Source organism: Triturus cristatus, chromosome 1_1 (assembly GCF_964204655.1).
Source record: "Triturus cristatus chromosome 1_1, aTriCri1.1, whole genome shotgun sequence".
Lineage (NCBI taxonomy): Eukaryota > Metazoa > Chordata > Amphibia > Caudata > Salamandridae > Triturus > Triturus cristatus.
In genome coordinates this window covers 117,386,981-117,406,586 of record NC_140579.1, presented here as the reverse complement: position 1 = coordinate 117,406,586, position 19,606 = coordinate 117,386,981, and the positions used below count along the sequence as shown (strand labels likewise).

At 45.8% G+C, this 19,606-nt stretch overlaps 1 protein-coding gene across 2 annotated transcripts in view; it reads left to right on the top strand.

The window, feature by feature from the left end:
* LOC146869713 (uncharacterized) overlaps positions 1-3,330 on the top strand; it is an 82,665-nt gene extending 79,335 nt beyond the window's left edge. For both annotated transcript variants that reach the window (XM_085654550.1, XM_085654545.1), the window contains exon 5: positions 1,706-3,330. In XM_085654550.1, the coding sequence (XP_085510676.1) occupies positions 1,706-1,996 (291 nt within the window). In that variant the 3' untranslated portion in view covers positions 1,997-3,330. The remainder of the gene's footprint in view (positions 1-1,705) is intronic.
* The last annotated feature ends 16,276 nt before the right edge of the window (positions 3,331-19,606 follow it).

Sequence of the window (19,606 nt, the reverse complement as noted above, 5' to 3'; positions counted from 1 at the left end):
AGAGGATAGAAATACCTTACCCTCACTGACGGTTTTGGAAAATATTGCAGTACTCACCTTCACAGACCACATTAGAGTGTATTCCAATACTCTATCGTCACTGACCGCTTTTAGGGCTATCGCAATATTCCACACTCACACACTATGTTTAAAGAGTCTTATAGTACTCCACCCACAAGAACGTCTTTAGACAGGCCTGGCTCATCCTAACGGGTAGAGGGGCCATGCCCTCTCACCTTTTGCCCAACAAGAATAGTGTTTGTCAGGATGAGCAAAGGACACTTTTTACCCAGGAGCTAGACATGCGCCAGATGTGCAGGCACCTGAGTGCCTGAGCTAAGGTGACCCAATGAGGGGTTGCAGCAGTCCCAATCCTCCTGGGACCTCTGAGACAGAGCTGCGCTGGTTTCTAAGTGTGATTATTTTAATTTTTGGTGCATGTGTGTGTGTGTATGTATAAACATCTGGGTGAGAGTGTTGTGAATGGATATGTGTGTGTTCCCATCTGTATGAATACATGGGTGTAGGTGAGTGTGTGTGTTTGCGTGTACGCCCGTCTGCCCTTTTCTTGCTAAAATTACCGACAGCCACTGCCTTTAGGGATTATTGCAATACTCCCCCCTCACTTACCTCTTTTTGACAATTTCAGTACCCCAACCTCAATGTATTAGATACTAATGCATTTTCTGAAAAACATCTAGGGAATCCTTGGCCACAATGAGATCTCTCAATACTAACAGTCAGAGCCCTCATTATAGGAAGGGAGACCCATTTCCCGAACCAATAAATCACTTTATTGACAACACAAATCAACCTGTAACAGAGCACATCTTTCAAGAAAACATTACAATCATTGCTTTTAGACAAAAACAGTTCTCAACAGGACACAAACAACCTCCCACCAGGACTCCCATGCAATAGTTGAAGCATTTAATTTTCTGATCTCCAACAATCCTGCAATTTGTGGAGTCAGGACGATCATGACCTCTTGCGGGGTGTTCAAGGGCATTAATTGTTGGTTTGGAAGCAACACACGTGCCAGTTTCTCACCATCATCATGTGTCTAGGCCTTACTTCTATTTGCCAAATTTGCTCTTACATGTTCCCAAAGTTTTTGCAATTGGAGCATAGTATCTCATTGATAGAAATCTCTCTCCGCAGCCTCTTGATGTCTTGATGTCCTTCTGTATTGAGGTCATTTCTACATTACCAGAGTTTTTCTAAAGACACATCTCTCATACCTCCAGCTGGTCCTTCTGTAAGCGATCATTTCTTCTGATAAGACAGGACACTGATAGAAACAATTCTCCAAAGCTCCAGGTTGTGATTCTGTAGGGAGGTGATTCCTATCACATCAGTTTTCCCCAGACAAACATCTCTCCATAGCTTGAGCACTTCCTTCTGTAGGAAGGTAATGTCTGATGGGAAACACATCCCTGAGAGGAACACCCTGTGAGAGCTACAGCTGTCACTGGTGGAAGTTGTTGTTCACAGGGGCATACCCTTGTTGTGAAGCTCTACCCACAGCAGCGGATCTTGCAAGATTTTTATTGATGAGAACTGTCTTCTGGTGTCACCCTTCTTTAGTCTTGAGACATATCTTTCAGTGAATGTGATCATTTTGTGAACATTATCAATGTGTCTTGATTACATCTCAGATGGTGTGGTGTTGATATTTACAAATGCCATCTTTCTTCTCTTTCAGCTTGGCACTGGGCCATTGTCTGGGCTGCTGGGAGGATTCTCAGCGGGCTCCTTTGCCCCAGCAGCTGACCCCTCCGGGAACGCCATGGCAGGGAGAACATCGAACATACTGAGACGAAAGAACCCCTATCAAACATCTGATTCTCAACTTCAGGGGCAACAGGAACCACCCCACAGCCATATACTGGAGCACCACCATGACCAGAGGGCTCGCGACTGTAACCAGAATCAGCACCAGCAAGACAGGCATAACATGGACCGTGGTGGCAGATCTAATCACTTTTACCCTTGAGGAAAACACCCAGGAGGATTGTACCGTGCAATTAGGGGTGGGCGATAAATTCCGTTCCGCTGGTGAAGTTTGCTGAGTTTTGGAGTTTCGACAAAACTCCACCTACCACCCCATAGCAGAGGTATTTCTAATGTGCGGCTCACTAACAATAAGTTGGCGAGTGAAAATTGGCATCCCCTAGTGTAGAGAAAGCTGCCACTCTAGTATAAAATCTACTTGAGTGGCAAAAAGAATCAGTTCCCTCTGGCTGTTCGCACTGATTTTGCAGCACGGAACAAGCTGCCGGCAATAAAAATCAGCATGACATGCTGATTCCACCCTCCTGTGAAACTCTACTGAATCTTGCAGAGTTTTTATGTAACCCCATGGAATTCCACTGAGTGAAACTCCACGTGTTCCACCCACCCCTACTTGCAATACCAGTCTGAAGCTGAATGCACGTGTGTTGTTGTGGCTGTAACAGTAGCTGGTTTTCAGTGTGGGAACTGTGTATTATCTAGGCAAATATATTGACTATTAGGTTCACTCTAATGAATATCTCCTGAACTCTAGTCATCCCACCATGAACTGGCACCACCATGATCAGATGCCTGTGGCACACATTGTTGGTCCGAGCGCCATTCCTTCAACAATGTGGTCACAATTCGATATGCTCCCAGTTTACTGAAGACATGTAATTTTCATCTAACTAACGCCCTCATGAAGCTGCTTATTTATTCGTACAAAGTCTTCTCTGGACCTATGACTTCAAAAGCTTCCTGTTGGTGGAGAGTATCAGAAATCCACAGTCATTCTGTCCACCTAACAAGAAAGGCAAAGAGTGCACCCACTGACACGCTCTAGCGCAGTAGAAAGAGGCTTTGGTGAGACTCTCCACTCAGGTGAACTCTACCTCTATGAGTAGCCACTACTGGTAGGACTACAGCTCTGTGGCTCTCGCATATCTCAAAAGGCATCTCTTGTTCTGACTTACAGTGGAACATATTTATTAAGTATATTTATAATGCAGTGATATCAAATATTCTCTGTATATCTGTGATGCATTGAGCAATTCTGATTAAATGTGAACTACAATAGCATGGAAGGTCCCGTTGGCTCAAATGGCAGTGCCGTCCTTTCTGCACAGAATGTCTTCAAACCCAGACCATGCACCTACATTAAAGTGAAGGGATTTACAAAGTAGCTTGTCTGCTTCCTGTTTTAATCTTTGCTAATGCAATTTGTCTCTCCCAGTGTCATAGATTGCTGATAAGAGTACGTATGTTATCAGAACATCGGAACCAAAATATCGTCTGCCTGAAATATTGTGTCCTGAATATTATTTACAAAAATATTGCCCCTTTAGAGTTAAGAATAGAAAATATACACCCAATGGAACAATATGTTTGTGAACAGATGTTTGACATACAGCAAGAGTGGGTCATCACTATACTGGCACTGCCCAGTCCGGTCGCTATTGTCAGTCTTCATGAGTTAGTCTCACTTAGGGCCTGATCCCTGCGGACGGGCTACTCCTTAATGACGTTGATGGATATCATGTCCGCTAAAATGTAAATCCATAATGACCTATGGGATCTATATTTCAGCGGATGGGACATCTGTCCACGTTATGATGGAGTAACCCGTCTGCCAAAATCCACATCAGGACCTAAGTCTTCACACCTGATCATCTATCTGTTGTCTGCTATTCTCCTCTACACTTGAGACTTGGATGCAATGAGAGCATGGGCTTGTGTCACTGAGTACTTTGGGCACCAGGCCACCTCGCCACCTCTGAAGAGGGGCTTCGGAGTGTGCGGTAGGATGGTCTACATCACAAGAGAGAATCCTCCGTGCAACTGGATCACAGTCACCTTCCGAATGAGCAATTTAGAAACATAACTCCAAGCCTCGCCAATGCCAAGATTTACACCCACCCAAATAAAAGCCTAATAAATACCCCAATATGTTATCTGCAAAACTTCCACCCTAAGTCCAATAACTAATGCTGATATTAAAAAAAGGAGCATCTTGGCTTTAAGGACAATAACCACCTGATTGAAAGAAATATAATCAGACCCAATTTTAAACATACAAATACCTGACACCATTGACTATATGAAGATCAGTCTCAGTGATGTCATAGAACATGTCATAAGTGATGTAATTTGTGAAGTAATAAGCAGTGCATGGCGAGGGTGCGAGTTATAGTTACTTCAGGTCCCGAGTTATAGTTACTTCAGTTAACTATAACTGGTGGATTTCAATTGTTTTTTTAGTTTAAAATGTCATGTTGCAATTGACATTTTCATCTAACTATTGCATCACTTTATCCAACTTTTTTCAGTCAATTTCCAAGGTTTCTTTTTTAATACCTTACTATAACTGTTACATTAAACTTAGATTTTTCAGTGAATTTCTAGGTTGTTTTTTAATGTAAGTCACTGTGAATATATAAGCGGTGGGCCTATTGCCTTTGTGAAGGGGCAACTACATAAATATACAAGACATGCCTATTGGTTTTGTCAAGAGATCACCACATCACTATGTAAAGGCACATCTATTTGCTTTAATAAAAGGTCACCACCTTAAAAAAACAACTTTGACATGTTGACATGTTAGGAATCATCACAAAAAGCAACATATTTTAAAGATATAAAGATATTAATAATTATTGACAAGCATTGCAATGTTAGTGAATAAACATGTAAATAAAACATTTGCATTCAAAACAACAGTAAACATAAGCAAGCTCTTTGTTTTACATTCTTCAGACCACATAATGCAGCCATACGATCAACCTCAAAGGGTCCTTGAAGTCTGAGCTGAAGAGCAAAAACAGTAGCTCCAGGAATGCTTGAGAACATCACAAACGTTTGCCTGGGTCATGCTCTATAGACCCCAGGAAAAGTAGGGTTTTTTTTGTAAAGTATTTCTGGGGTACTGCTGTACTCCCTGCAGCCCTTCTTACAACACTGAAACATGTCCTTATCTGGTGCTTCTCCCCCGTGGCTGGCGAATCTTCATTGCTGCTCAGGACCTTTCCCTCCCGCCGTCGCAGTGGTGAAAAAGGCGACCGCTGTGTGGAGGGATTGGCGGACCACAATTCCCAGGCTCCTTTGCCACTGTAACCGGAACCGGACACCTGACATTTCGCGCACGAAGGCGCTTTAAAAATAATCCCGCCCCCGCATCGCGGGACCGCGTGCGGGCGGCGCCGGGCTAAGCCCGGGCAAAGGGCGGGCCGTCTGAGGCCGTCCGGGGCCAGAGGAGGCCGGGTCGGGCCACCCCCCTTCGCTGTGCTATCAAGACAGTGTTTTAAAGTCTTCGAGGTTTTTGGATCAAAGACTACTACCTCCCCACTGCACCGTACGGTCTGGTCGAAGACAGCAGACGGTAAAGTCTCATCTTCTTTCTAACATAGCGCGAGCCCTACTGTGCAACTTGCATATCCCGTTTTGCAATCCCTGTACCTTCTCAAAATGGAAACACGCAGAAGTACAGTGGGCACATTAGACGCCTACCTATTGAGAGCAGAATCCTTAATCATACAGGAAATACAAACAACTGAAAGGAGGCTTTCATTAGAACCCTCGACAAGATCAACCAGAACTTTTGATGTTCCAAACCTACCCTCACCACCTAAATCACCCACTTTGATGACTGCCAATGAACTTTTGGGTAATACCTCCCTAACCCCATCAGTTCGCAACGGACCCCTGCTAAAAGCTATTTCACCACAATTAAAGGGTCGCTTAACACGAGGGAAAGCTAAAACTAAACCAAGCACTGGGAGCGGGGCATATAAAAAAGGCCAGCTTCCCAAAGTGGGGAAGACTTTATTACATTTAGCCACCTGCGATATAGGCACACAAACAGAGGAAAAAAACCTACCACCCCACGACCAATTAGCTACCCTTGGCGAAACGATTAAGCTATCAGTACAAAACAGTGTCAAGGCAATACAATTAGCAGTCAGCCATGATATAGAAGACAAACTTGGCGAAATGATTTCCTTACTTTCTTCGGTTTTTGAAGATAAATTTGTTCAACTTACAAAAACCTTACTTGATGGCATAACTCGACTAAATCCTCCCAATATACCGCTGGTAACGACTCAATCTAACCTTCAACAAGAACAGAATTCATCTTTCTCTACCAATCATCCCAATAACCCTATCACAAACAACATTCCTACTTCTCCTCCTACAATAAGACCGTCGATCAATCGGGTAACAAAGGGAGCTTTCAGACCAAATACTGAAGCAGAATCATCCGTGAGTTCCCAAGCAAGCCCAAACTATAACAAAAGGGTAGATCCCAATACCTCTACAATCCCAAACAAAGACTGTTTAAACTTACCACCAGCCGCCCGCCCATATGTCCTGGTCCTAACAAACGTTCCTCCTTTACAAAAAGATTCTATAGAAACATGGGTCTCACTAAGAAACAAGGTCACCAACTGGCTCACTAAAAACACCTACTTCCACCCAAGGCATATAAATCAGATCCTGATGGTGAGAAGAGTGGGTTGGATTGGTGACTCTCGAAAAAAAAGTCCTGGAGACTGTAGAGTCGTAAACTTTAGGTCACCAGGCCTAGTGCGTTCCCTACTTAGGATTAACAGGACAACAATACATGAAACTACACACATCAATCTGGTGTCACTTGACTATTTTTATCTTAGCGAGCAAATAAACGCTCACAGAGGGAACGGGTGCATTCTTACCCAAAACAGGTTCGAACAGCTTACCACATTAGAGGAGGTGGATTGACAGCTAACACCATTGGACAATTTTGTCCCCCCAATCGTCACTCTGCCTCTGCCTTTTTCTTTACTAACCAGACACTCTGATTTACATCTTGATAAAGACAAGATCCCGGTCCCTCCTCTTCCCACCTATTCAATATCTATAAACCAACTAGGGATCCCACTTAACTCTGACCAGTTTAGTACCCCTGAAAACATTCCCCCTGTGACAGCTAGATCTCGTAGTGAGGGCGACATTAGCACCACCGCGGACTCTCTTGCACATAAGCAAAACATCTTCAGGACCCCCTCTAGACGTAAGAAAATAAATTCATCTCTAAACATAACATTCTGGAATATATCAGGTCTTCGTCTAAAGATCCAAAACGAAGAATGGATTAAATTTATTAAAGAAAGCAAAATTATCGCTCTCCAGGAGACATGGGTAACCACTCCTACACACATAAACGGCTTCAAGACCTTTTTTAGCCCAGCACTCCCTTTAACATCCGTTAGAGCAAAGGGTGGATTAACCACTTACGTCTCAAACTTAATACCAACCATGGAGGCCCACACTCTTAAAATTGAGACTCAATACCAGATTATACGAGTTACCATAAGCAGAATGCCACCTATTCTAATAGTCAACATCTATAATAACCTTCCAGATACTAGCTTTACAGAGGTCATAAAAGAAATCCGTGACTCCTTACAAAAACAACTTACCTCTAGTAAAGGAAACGAACCAATAATAATCTGGGGGGGGGGATTTCAACTTGGCATTATGCAAGAGTACTATAAATGGTAATTGTGGTTACACGGATCACCTACAAAATGACATCTCTCATTTTTCACATTCCCATAAGGGGTCTCTCATGAACGAGACCATGATCCTCTTCCAGTTGGCCTTTGTAAACGAACTCACTGTCCCCATAACTCCCTTTGTCCCAACTTTTAATGGTAGAGGATTATCCTCTTGCATCGATTTCATCTTGGTAGGGAACATTTCCCCAAACCAGATCACAGATGTCATTACTCATGACTGTGCATTTAGTGACCACTTCCCACTGTCTGTCACAATTCAAACCACTGCCCCACGAAAAAATGCCGAAACAATATATCACGCTGAGCTTATTTCTATGTCCCGCTTGAACGGCTACGCACTTAAATGGTCCAAAATCAACCCTGCCGCCATTTTAGAAACCATAATTAACGCGGCCCGCCCAGCCTTTGAAGTCTGCTTAACGGACTCCTCTTCTCCTGCAGAGATCGCGGCCAATTACGAAAAAATAATACAAGAGGTAAAGAACGCCCTGACAGTGCATCCTCGTGTGCAAAAAACACCAAAGGACAAACCAAAGTTCAGGTGGTTTAATTCAGTATGCTCCAGAGCTCATAAAAATCTTAAAAACACCCTAAAAAAATCCCCAAGAAATATCCTGGAAGTCTCAATGGCTAGGCAAAAATATAACAAAGCAGTAGCATCCAGGAAAAGGGAACTAAAAGACTGGACCACTTTACATAATAGCTGTCAAAATAAAGATTCGGTAACTTTCTGGGAGATTGTAAATTCCTCCTTTCTGACGGTACCAAAAGCTAGTGGTACACTTGAAACGACCATCTCTGAACAAGAATGGGTCACCCACTTTTCAAAAAATGTTTCAATCCCGACTGGGCAACCCACACACACTCACTGTTCATCAACGGTCCGAACCAACCCACTAATTATGAACTTCAACCTCGCAGAGGTTGAGCTGGCCCTGAACGCTAGCAGGTCAGGAAAGGCCCCGGGACCGGATGCGGTCCCTATGGATCTTTACAAATCAAACATCGATCTTTGGGCTCCCCTGCTATTAAACGTTCTAGAGGAGTTGGGATACGTTGGATTACCAATTTCTTGGTCAGACTCGATCCTAGTCCCTATATTCAAAAAGGGAAATAGGAATAGTCCCGCATGCTACAGACCCATATCCCTACTAGATTCCTTTGGAAAAGTAGTAGGTAGAATCCTTTTAGCACGCCTACAAAATTGGGCTGAGACATTCTATCTGACCTTCAGTTTGGCTTCAGGGAAGGAAGAGGTACCATAGAACAGGTCCTCAACCTTACCCTCCTGAGAGGGAAGTATGTTCATGCAAAGGGTGGCAGTCTTTACATGGCATACGTTGACCTATCCGCAGCCTTCGACTGCGTAAACTACAACAAGCTTTGGACCGTAATGACCCAATTGGGCATTGGCATTGACACCAACCTGGTCAATTACATCAGAGAAATTTACTCGAACACTACTACTAGAGTAAGATATGGCTTAGGGGGGCAGTTAACATCATCTTTTGGAATTGAGCGGGGGTAAGGCAAGGCTGTGTCCTGGCTCCCTTTCTTTTTAACATTTACACCAACGGCCTAGAAGTAGCCTTGTTAAAGGGTAGCTAGGACCAACCACACATCAAATTACGCCCAATCCCCGCCCTTCTATATGCGGACGACGCAGTCATACTCGCCCATACCCCCCTTGAGTTACAACGGGCCCTGGTCAGATATACAAACTTTATGAAACACCTGGACTTAAACATTAATGCCAAAAAGACCTTTGTTATGGCATCAGGTAAACAATCACGAAAAATGAAAAATATTTACTTAAACGACACCAAAATAGAGCATACCACCACCTATCCCTATCTAGGAGTCGTAATAGACAACAAAACCAGTTGGAAAAGCGCCATGGAGAACAGAAATTTGCAATTTTTAAAAGCAACAACGGCCCTGAGAGTGTTCGCCCGGAGGTTGGGCAAAAGAGCATCTAAGGAAATGCTAGACATTTATAACTCAAAATGCCTTAGCACTGCGACCTACGGAGCTGGAATTTGGGGAAGCGCACGAGTCACTTTAATTCAAAAGACAGAGAACTCCTTTTTTAAATTTCTGCTGGCAGCCCCGTCGTCCACTTCAACTTTTAACATTCACAGTGAACTGGGACTTCCATATATCACAGATGTGATACGCATGCAGCCTATCCTTTTATGGCACCGCATCTGGTCCACAACGGAATTAAAACTCACTCAGGAACTCATTTTTGATTGCATGAAACTGGAGCACGGACTACACATCACTTGGCTTGCTTATGTTAAAAACTTTCTAACGGATCTGGGACTTGATCACTTTTTTACTAATCCTCAAAATATCAACCTAATCCCTAGAAAAAGAATGCGAGACATGTGTTTAAGCCACTTAACAGATCTGTGTCTGGCACTTGAATTAAACAAAAACTCCGTGCAACTGTCTCTCCCCATACAAACAACAGATCAAATAGAGCCTTACTTGAATTCCACTCTAAGTAATTACGAGAAATTCCTACTGACCAGATTGCGTTTGAACATATTCCATCGCCTAATTGCCTTTCCTGTGACAAATGATTGGACACCCCAACTGACGCTCTTCCCCTGTGACGACTTTTCTCCCCAATCGACATTGCATGTAATTATGTTCTGCAAATTTTACGTAGAGCCAAGAAAGTTATACCTGATTCCTTTTCTGAAACATTTGGGCTTAACCCAATGTCGGCCAGCCTTTATGGCCCTCCAAATGCTAGAAACAGAAACATTGGCAAAAAATATGGCAAAGTTCTTAAAACTCTGTGTGCGACACAGAACAAATCTCTAAATGGAGCCCTGCCTCCTCTGCTTCTTTTTAACATTAAAAAATAGACGGTCTTTATGAGTCACCTAAACATACCCTACGATGAGCTGGGATTAGCCCCCCCATGCATCTTAACATTGCCAGTGGGGGGTTTGTTTTTTCTGTACCGCCCAAATATTTTTATTGTATTTTATCACTTTAGTTACTGTTAAACTTTTTAAACTCACGTGAACACTCTTTATTTGCTGTTTTTGCACTTACCGCCATTCACCCAGGAATAATTAATTCACCTTTTTAAAAATGTTATATGTATACTTGTAAAAGTTTTTTCTTTTATATGTAAATGCTTTTATGGTATGTAATTGCCTTACCGAATAAAGCTCTTTCATCATCACTGAAACATGCTGGGGGTGCCCATGCCCTGACTGGGCCACCACCATGAAAAAAATATATGTGTATTCGCCATTGAAGGGCATTATGGGGGATTCTTTGCAGGAGCAGTGTGTACTTAATGAGCGGCTCTGGCCACTCATTTAATATTATTTCATGATTCTATATTTGTTTGGGTGGGTGTCACGGTAACACCCGTGACACCCACAGTTTTCTTTTATGTTGGGGGTTGCGGGGAGAGCCCCAGGGCCCTTGCGGCCCACTGCAAGCAGACCCATCTGTAGGGCTGCTCAAGGGCCAGCCACGCTTTTCTGTTTTCTTTTTTTTCATTTTTAATTGTGTGCCCTGGCCCCACCTGGTGCACCCAAAAACATGTTTGCGTTTGGGGATGTGGGAAAAATCCCGGTGGGATGGGACCCTCTGGCCATACCATGGCTCAGAGAGGGGGCTGCCGCACTGCCGCACACCCGCTCCCCTTAATATAATACTATGGCGACCTCCTGGGCCCTGGCCACCTGGTGGAATTCTAATTGAAAAGGGTTTGATCCTGCTTTTTGTTAATTTTATTTTTTATTTATATATATAATCCAACAAAGTGCCACCACACCTGCCAAAATCTTTACTGATGGGTGCCTCCGGCATGCATGTGGCCAGCACCAATTAATTATACGCCTAAATCCCTCCACCGGAGCACTCTTGCAGATTCAATGTTGATTTTATTTGCACTGGGCACGACGCGTTTCGGCATCAAGCCTTCCTCAAATGCCCCATGTGAAACAATTTATTTATGTGCAGGTGGTTAAATATTCTGATTGGCTCCCCTACAGTGAAGGCAAGAAAGGACAAGCATTACACAATCGTCCTTCCAGATTGTATTGCGGCCATCATAGCATGTTATTGATCAAATTGTATTACAGTCATCATGCCATTTTGACATCTCAATGATGACAGGAAAGAGTTACTCAATGTTCTTACTCATGCGCTGATATCATATCATATCACTGTTCCTTTTTCTGGGAAGCATTAGCATAGCACGGTAACCCATTCATCTGCCGCATACTGTCCAATCAAAGTTCAATCATTGATGACATCACTGATTACATCATCCAATGAATGTGTTAGTTTGTTTCATACTTTGAACAGTGGTAGGTAAGTATGATCCTAGTTCTCTACCTAAATTTGCAGAACCTCTTTGCTGCTAAAGTGTTTACAATATGTTTATGCTCCTATTGGGTTATAGGTGTGCAGGGGTAGTAAACATGTGATAAACGTTTGTGTATGGGACTTACACTGTGTGCAGGTGACAGTTGATGACCCGCATATAAGCTTTTTGGAATGGAAAAAAAGTGTGTAAAAAGTGCAAGGACTGTATATTTCAAAATCTTTTTATTAGGCAGCTAATGATTCATATTTACACCAAAACTAGTTGGCTGAGAGTAAGGCACACATGGCAACACCAGCATATAGTACATTTCCATTAGGGCAGACTAGTTAATATAGTGCTGTGTAGTGGAGTGGTTAACACAAGCGTGTGGACTAAAGCATCTGATTGCAGAGAGTCTAAGAGTGCCAGAGTAATAAAAAGATAGAGCACAACTCAACCTTAAATGAAACCTACACCAGACACAAGGAGAACTTGTACAGTACTAGAGCATGGAAACAAACATCTGTTACCTGAGAAGGAAAGACAAGTTACGTCACTCCAAAAGAGAAGGAGCCACTCAGTGATTTGGGAACCACAGTTGTGTACAAAGACAGTGTAATCGGGAAAGGAGAGTGTATTCACTGAGGAAAGACCGTAGCTCAGAGAGCAGAGTGTCCCAGCCGACCCAGATAAGGTATTTACGCAAGCCCCTAATATCTTCGGGCTGCAAGGCTGCACTCTCAGCCTGAGCACAGGTACCCATGGAGTGGGCCCAGGCACAGAGGTAGAGTAGGCGACTTCTACCTGAGAGTAATCAGATGCTTAGCTAACAAAAGAGCCAGGCTCAAGAACCGCGCTGTTACTTTGTTCTCTCTGGTGTGTCTGAGCATGCGCAGTAGACTTACCTTCCATGTGCGCAGCGAGGGGTTCCCTGTACAGCGGGCTAAGGGGCATATTAGCAAGGGCTGGCGATATAATTATCGCCGCTTTAGCGTCCGTTTTTGGGCGAAAAGCGGCGATAATTATATCGCAATATCATCAAGGACACGCTAGCGCGTGTTTCCTTGATGTAGAGCCCGTTTTTTCACAGTATCGCCTCGCATCGCTAATGAGATGCAAAAGAGGCGTGGCTGTGAAAACAACACATGTTAATATCGTGAAGGCAGCTTCCCGATATTAACAAGGAGGTGCAGCGATAAAAAAATCGCGCTACCTCAGCCTTAACTCAGGAATTTAACACCTGTTAAATTCCTGACTAAGGCATACTTTTAATGGGATATGGATTATGCTGATAGGACCACAGGGTCCTATCAGCAATGTTATCGCTGTTTTCAATGGAACATCGCTGGAAAACCAGCGATGTTCCATTGAAAACACCGCTATCGCTGAAATATTATCGCCATAGCGCTATGCGTTGTAAATATAGCGTTATCATGGCGATAATATTCAGCGATAGCTGGCGATAAATTTTCTATCGCTATGAAAGGCCAGCGATAATTATCGCTGGCCGTTGATAATATGCCCCTCTGAGAGCAGTGATACCCAGCCAATAGTGGGGGAGCAAAGGGAACGCTCATATGATTTTGTCTAGGGTGAGGTAGGCTCTGTGCAATATGTAGTATTGAAATAATTTAAAACAAGCTCTTAGAGACACCGAAGCAGGGTAAGCCAGGATGTCTGCCATTCTGTGTCTGAGCAGGGACAACCCAGCTCAAGGGCCCAGTGGGAACGCACTGATGTTAGAGGCCCTGCAGCGTGTATACGCAAGAGCTAGCAAACCAGTTTGTTAAGTGGCGGACCGGCAATAGGACATGCAAGCATTGAATCAGTGAATCCATTGTGGGCACCTGTTGAATTGCACCCGATGCTTTCCCATCGTCCGGGTAAAGGAGGTGTATAGTAGAAACGGACACAAGAGAAGCCCAGCATTGGCCATAAGGTCCACCAGAGGAAGCAGAGCGCCTTCTTTATTAAGATCCCCAAGACTATGAAACCCCACTTCATGCTAAGTGCCCATCTCTGCCAGGGAAGTGACCAATCTGCCCCTAGGTGTACCAAGCAGCGAAAGCGACGGAGCGTAGGGCGACATGGAGCGACAAAGGAAGTGAATTCCACGGAAGCAGCGACTCGCGACTAGCATCAGATGGAGGTGGGGGTAATACTGTCTTGGAAAAGGTGCAATATTCTTGTTAATTCCCACCGGGGGAGGCAGTTACAGTGTCGTCCAGCTGGTAACCCGATGCCCACCTGGCTAACCACTGCAGTTGAGGAGCCAGATGGTAATGCTCAAAATTTGGAACTGCTAGGCTCCTCTGGTCAGGGACTAGGTACATGTTTGCAATTGCAACCCTACGTCTCGTAGCATGCTGAATGACGTCACCTGTCAGTTGTGCAAGCGATCGAAAGAAGGGCTTGGGGTTATAAAGAGGGAGATTAGCAAAGAAGGATAGCATACCTGGCACTGTCACCATTTTTGTGAGGGCTATAGTGCCAATATCGGCCACACTCACCAGCGCTCCCGCAGCAACATACAGGTAGCATCATGAAGCAGACAAGACAAATTTTTGGTGGAGAAAATTGCTGCAGGTTTATTAGCATACCAAATATGCCAACATGGTGGGTTATCTTACGGGCGATCCAAAGGCAAGCCACCCCTCGCGGCCTACCACCTGATGGGCCAACTTGCATCTTGGCCTTAGCCAATCGGTGCTTAGCGGTTATGGTGAGAGGATAGCCGTCACGGTGTCAGGGCGAGGGGACAAAGAGGCCGCCAGGTGGGCGGAGGAGGAATTTATACCTCTCCCCAACCCCACCCCGGCCGGCAGTGATGAGCGGGACCCCAAAGGGGTCTCTGGACACTAGGCTGCCCAGTGTGCCATCCTGTGGCACTAAAGGGGCCGCCCTCTTATGAGGGTCCCCTGCGGTGACTTTGCCAGTCAGCCTGCATTGGACCCGCCACTGATAGTGGTAAGAAACACGAGAAAGAAATCTGTGCGTGCAGGGAGGTCACTGCTTGCGTAAGATTGCCATCAAGAAAGTCCGCAAGTGTATGATAGATTCTGATCTCCAAATAGCAGAACATGACAGATTGCCAGGGTAAGAGTGTACCATCCAAGGGCAGGATCAGTCTTTAGTGTCGTGCTGGACACATTCTAGTGTCTCAGTAGGCACTTGTATTGTCAGACACTCCCTTGAGGGCTGGGCACACTTGCATCCCACACCAATCCACCACAGGTGTCATGAGGAATGTGAGCCAGACATAAGACACATGCTCGTAGCAAGTTAACCACTATATTCCCTGTGTCCGTGTCCCTTCTTTAAGTAGCATGTGGGCCGAGTGCCCACAACACTACAATGGTAATGAGCGGGTCTACCTCGTGTGCATGCTGTCCGCCACTTTGCAATTCGTTGCAAGTATGGCCCTAAAGTAAAGGAGCATATCGTCTGCGTAAAGGGAGGTTGAAAGAGTTTGATCTCCAAGCAGACAGCCCCAATGTGAAGGGGAAGGGAAGGGGTGTGGTGCAGTGGGAAGGGTGTTTGACTCTGAGTTACGGGGGCTCATGCTTCGATAGCCGGCGGCAGGTCAGCCCAGCACCTTGTGACTCTGGGCAATAGCTCGCTTAATCTTTCCGACGCCCAGCGCCGGGACACCTCACCTGAGGAAGCTGTGCGCTTTACAAATGCTGGTATTATCATTATTATTATAAGGTGTACCTTGTGCATGGAGGATGTGAGCCAATGGTTTCATTGCTAAAGAGAATGGTATTTGGGACAGAGGACATCCCTATCGGGTGTCTCCTTGGATAATTAGGTCAGAAATAAGTTGGCTCGTTTTGACCCTAGCGGAGAGTTGAGTGTGTAAGGGTTTAATGAAGCAAAGGGAACTGGTTCCCAGGCCATGTTTCGGAAGCACCTCAAACAAATAGGTCCACTCAAGTGAATTAAAGGCTTTTTATGGATCCAGCCAACTGGTCCAGTGCCAGGCAGGAGGAGCGTGCTCCAGGATACAAAACACTGGAACAGGTTGAGGAATGGGCTCCTTGCTGGTACAAACCCATTTTGGTCTTTGTGGACCAAATGAGAGACCAGAGAGGACTCGCGGTCTGCCAGAATCTTAGTGAGTATTTTGTAATCTGCGTTGAGACTCGCAAGTGGTCTATATGACTTCAGCACCAATGGACCCCTGCCTGGGTTAGGTATGGAGATACAGAGAGCTTCACGAAGTGAGGGTAGAAGACAGGCAACTGTCAGAGCCTCATCATGCAGTGTCTTCAAGCGCGGGGCGAGAAGGCATGCATACTTTTAATAGAACTCACGCAGTAGCCCGTCAGGGTCCGGAGTCTTGATAGATGCAAGCGCGCATGTAGCTCCCCATATTTAAAAAACGGAGATATCGCTGTTAAGTTCCACCCTCTGCTGCAGTGGCACTTGAAGGAGCAACACATTAGCTAAAAAGGACCCAATATCCGCCTCTGATACAGGAGACGCTGGCGTGTATAGAGAAGTATAGTGCCTCAGGAAAGCAGCATGTACAGAGAACCCCAGACTTCTTTTGCATTACACGATTTCCAAATGTCTGTAAGACTCCAGGGGTTAAGCCAGCCAGGAAGCGTGCAATCAATCAATCAATCAGTCATTTGTTAAGCGCACTACATGCCCGCGAGGGTCTCAAGGCGCTCGGGGGGAGGTGGGGCCGCTATTGGTCGAGCAGCCAGGTATTCAGTATCCTCCTGAAGGTCAGCAGGTCTTGGGTCTGTCGTAGGCTCAGTGGGAGGGTGTTCCATGTCTTGGCGGTGAGGTGGGAGAAGGATCTCCCGCCGGTGGTTGTTTTTCGGACACGCGGGATGGTGGCGAGTGAGAGGTCAGCGTGTGTAGAAGGAGAGCCGTCTGTTGAGGTAGCCTGGGCCGCTCTTGTGGAGTGACTTGTGTGCGTGGATGAGGAGCTTAAAGGATATCCTCTTGTTGACGGGGAGCCAGTGCAGGTTTCTCAGGTGGGGGTTGATGTGGCCGTGTCGTGGTACATCGAGGATCAGTCATGCCGAGGTGTATTGGATGCGCTGTAGTCGATTGATGAGCTTGGTCGGGGCTCTCCCATAGAGAGGGCGTTTCCATAGTCAAGTCTGCTGCTGACAAAGGCCTGGGTGACTGTCTTTCTTGTATCTGTCGGGATCTGTAGGAGAGTAGGATCTGCACTTATGTTGCCCCCACTTTTTTTCTGATGTTAACACTGGTTTCTGGCTATAGTCTGGCTGGGTCCCTGCTAATCAGGAACCCAGTCTCTTTGTTCTCTCTAAACAACTTTGAGTGCATACTAGATGCACTAGTGATTGGATACTGTGGTACCTTATGAGCCTCTAGTATATGGTATCCTAGGTACCAAGGGCATAGGTACTTCACAGGCCTACCAGGGGCTGAAGCATGTATTATGCCACCCCTGGGAAGCAGACTAAATCTGACACCACAGGCCTGCTACTGCAGCCTGGGTGAGGTAGTGATAGCACTCCTCACTGAGGTATAAGTTCCTATATCTCACCATACACACACATATAAACCTATCAGTCACCCCTAAGGCAGGCCCTATCAATCCTGAGGGCAGGGTGCTTGCTTTACAATGTGAGGGGGTGCCTCTGCATGAGCAGGACCCCTTCTGCAGCTGGCAGAGTCTATTCTCTGTGGCTGCTTGTGGATGCGGTTAAACCATATACTCTTAAGTGCATTATAACCTCGTGGTAAATGCTAACTTTGGAATGACTGCATCAAAACATGTCGTGTTTGGTGTCAAACAACTTGGAATCATACCCCCACACCAGTAACTGGTGTGGGAGTAAGATCCCACCCTTCTAGAGGGGACGACATGTACCTACTGTGGTAACACGGTAGAAATCTGAAAGAGCCCTGGCATCACAAAATGGATGCCACCAGCACAGACACTGGGCTGCCCTCCTGCTGCTGCCTGAAACTCGCAGTGGAGGAGGCCCAACAATAGGCATCCTGTCACAGGGAGGTGTCACCACCTTCCAGACAGGATTTAGTGTATTGGGGCTGGGTGGGTGCACTCCTAGAGCACTTTGAAGTCCTGCACTGGGGGAGCAGTAGGCTCCTCTGTGCGTATGCCAGCTCAAACCGGTTAAGGGGCTACCTGTCCCTGCTCTGGTGGGAAACTGGACAAAGGGAAGTGGGTGTAACCACCCCCTACCCTGACCCTCCCAGAGGAGTGGTCATAGAGCTAGTCCCTCCCTTTCTTTTAGTATAAGATAGGGAACCCTTGCCATTGCAAGCTAGATATCCCTGGATGACGCTTTACAAGAAGAATCCTGGTCCTTTGATGTTCCAATACCTTTGGAAGATGGAAGAATCTCCCTTGGATTCAAGGAGTGACTCCCCTGCTTGGCAGGCACCAAAACTTTGAATCAATGGTCGCAAACTTTCCCGCTCCCGCTGGAGCCCAAAGTCCCTGCAGCCCCAGAAGTGGATTTCCTGACTTCTCGACGGCCATTGTGAGTCCCTAGCAGAGCTGAGGCGAGTGGACCCCACGAGTGACGAGGAACAGCAATACCCGTGTACTGTACACTATTGTTGAGTACAACCCCTTCACAAGGTTCTACGAACTTGTACATTGGACTATTTGTGGCCCAAGCCTCCAGCAGGTTTTGAACCGAATATCAGAGGCCTAACCCATCCCGAGTGACCATGGGCTCCTATGAAGCATTTCCTCATGAGGCGTCTTTGCAGTCCCTTGCCCGTTGTCTTGTGGGTCCCCTGAAGACTTTCTGAATAAACCAAAGGGCTCTCCTAGTTGGTCCAGGCCTGCCATCACTTGCCCTTGCTGGGTGAGTCCCTCAGACCTTGCTGGTCTGCACCATTGACTATATTCACTTTCCACAAGACTTGCTGTTGTCAAGGCTTGTTGGCTCCAATCCGGCTGCCGACACCTCAGTAAGCTGCAGGCATTGTGAGACACTCCGAATCCAGCTGCTGGTTATCGCCGATGCCTCCTGGTCCTCGTGAGTGAAGAATCAAAACACCCTTGATCACCTGAAATTACCCGACTTCCGTGGGCATCCATCTTCCTGGCCCCCTGTCACTGGCAAGTGACTGTGAACACTGTCCCTTCTGCTTTCAGGTCATCTGCATCTTGAATCCAGCCTTGGATTTCACCGGAAACTTCTTCAGTCTTCGCAAGCAGCAAATCTTCTTTGGCTTCCATAGAAAACAGCGACGCGACCCGACACCAAAAGACACCTATGCACCCGGCCTCCCTGGGTGAGGTAACTCGTGAACTCCGGTTCCCTAGTGTGTGTTGGCCCTCAAATTGTTTACCTTGTAAGTGGCTTGCTTGTAGACTTCCTCGAAGTACCCTAAAACTTTAAAAATCCAACCGCGACTTGCTCCATTGAAATCAATAGGGAACCCGCGGCTGTGTTCTCACACTGCATGCGTCTCCCGTGGGTCTTTTACTTACCTGCCTAGGGTGGATTAGTGAAGCCCCAGTGATTCTACAGGCCCTAGGCCTTGTCCCTCTGCAAGTCAACTTTCCTAAACCTCTTTTTTAGTATATGGTCTGGTACGCCCCTAGGGCCCCAGCCATATTTGTGCTTAACTTATTGTGAAACGTTGATATTTGAATGTGTTCCTGACTTCTAATCTCATAAAGAGATTATTAGAGTGTGTCTAGTAATAAATACATATATATTTGATATATATACCTGTG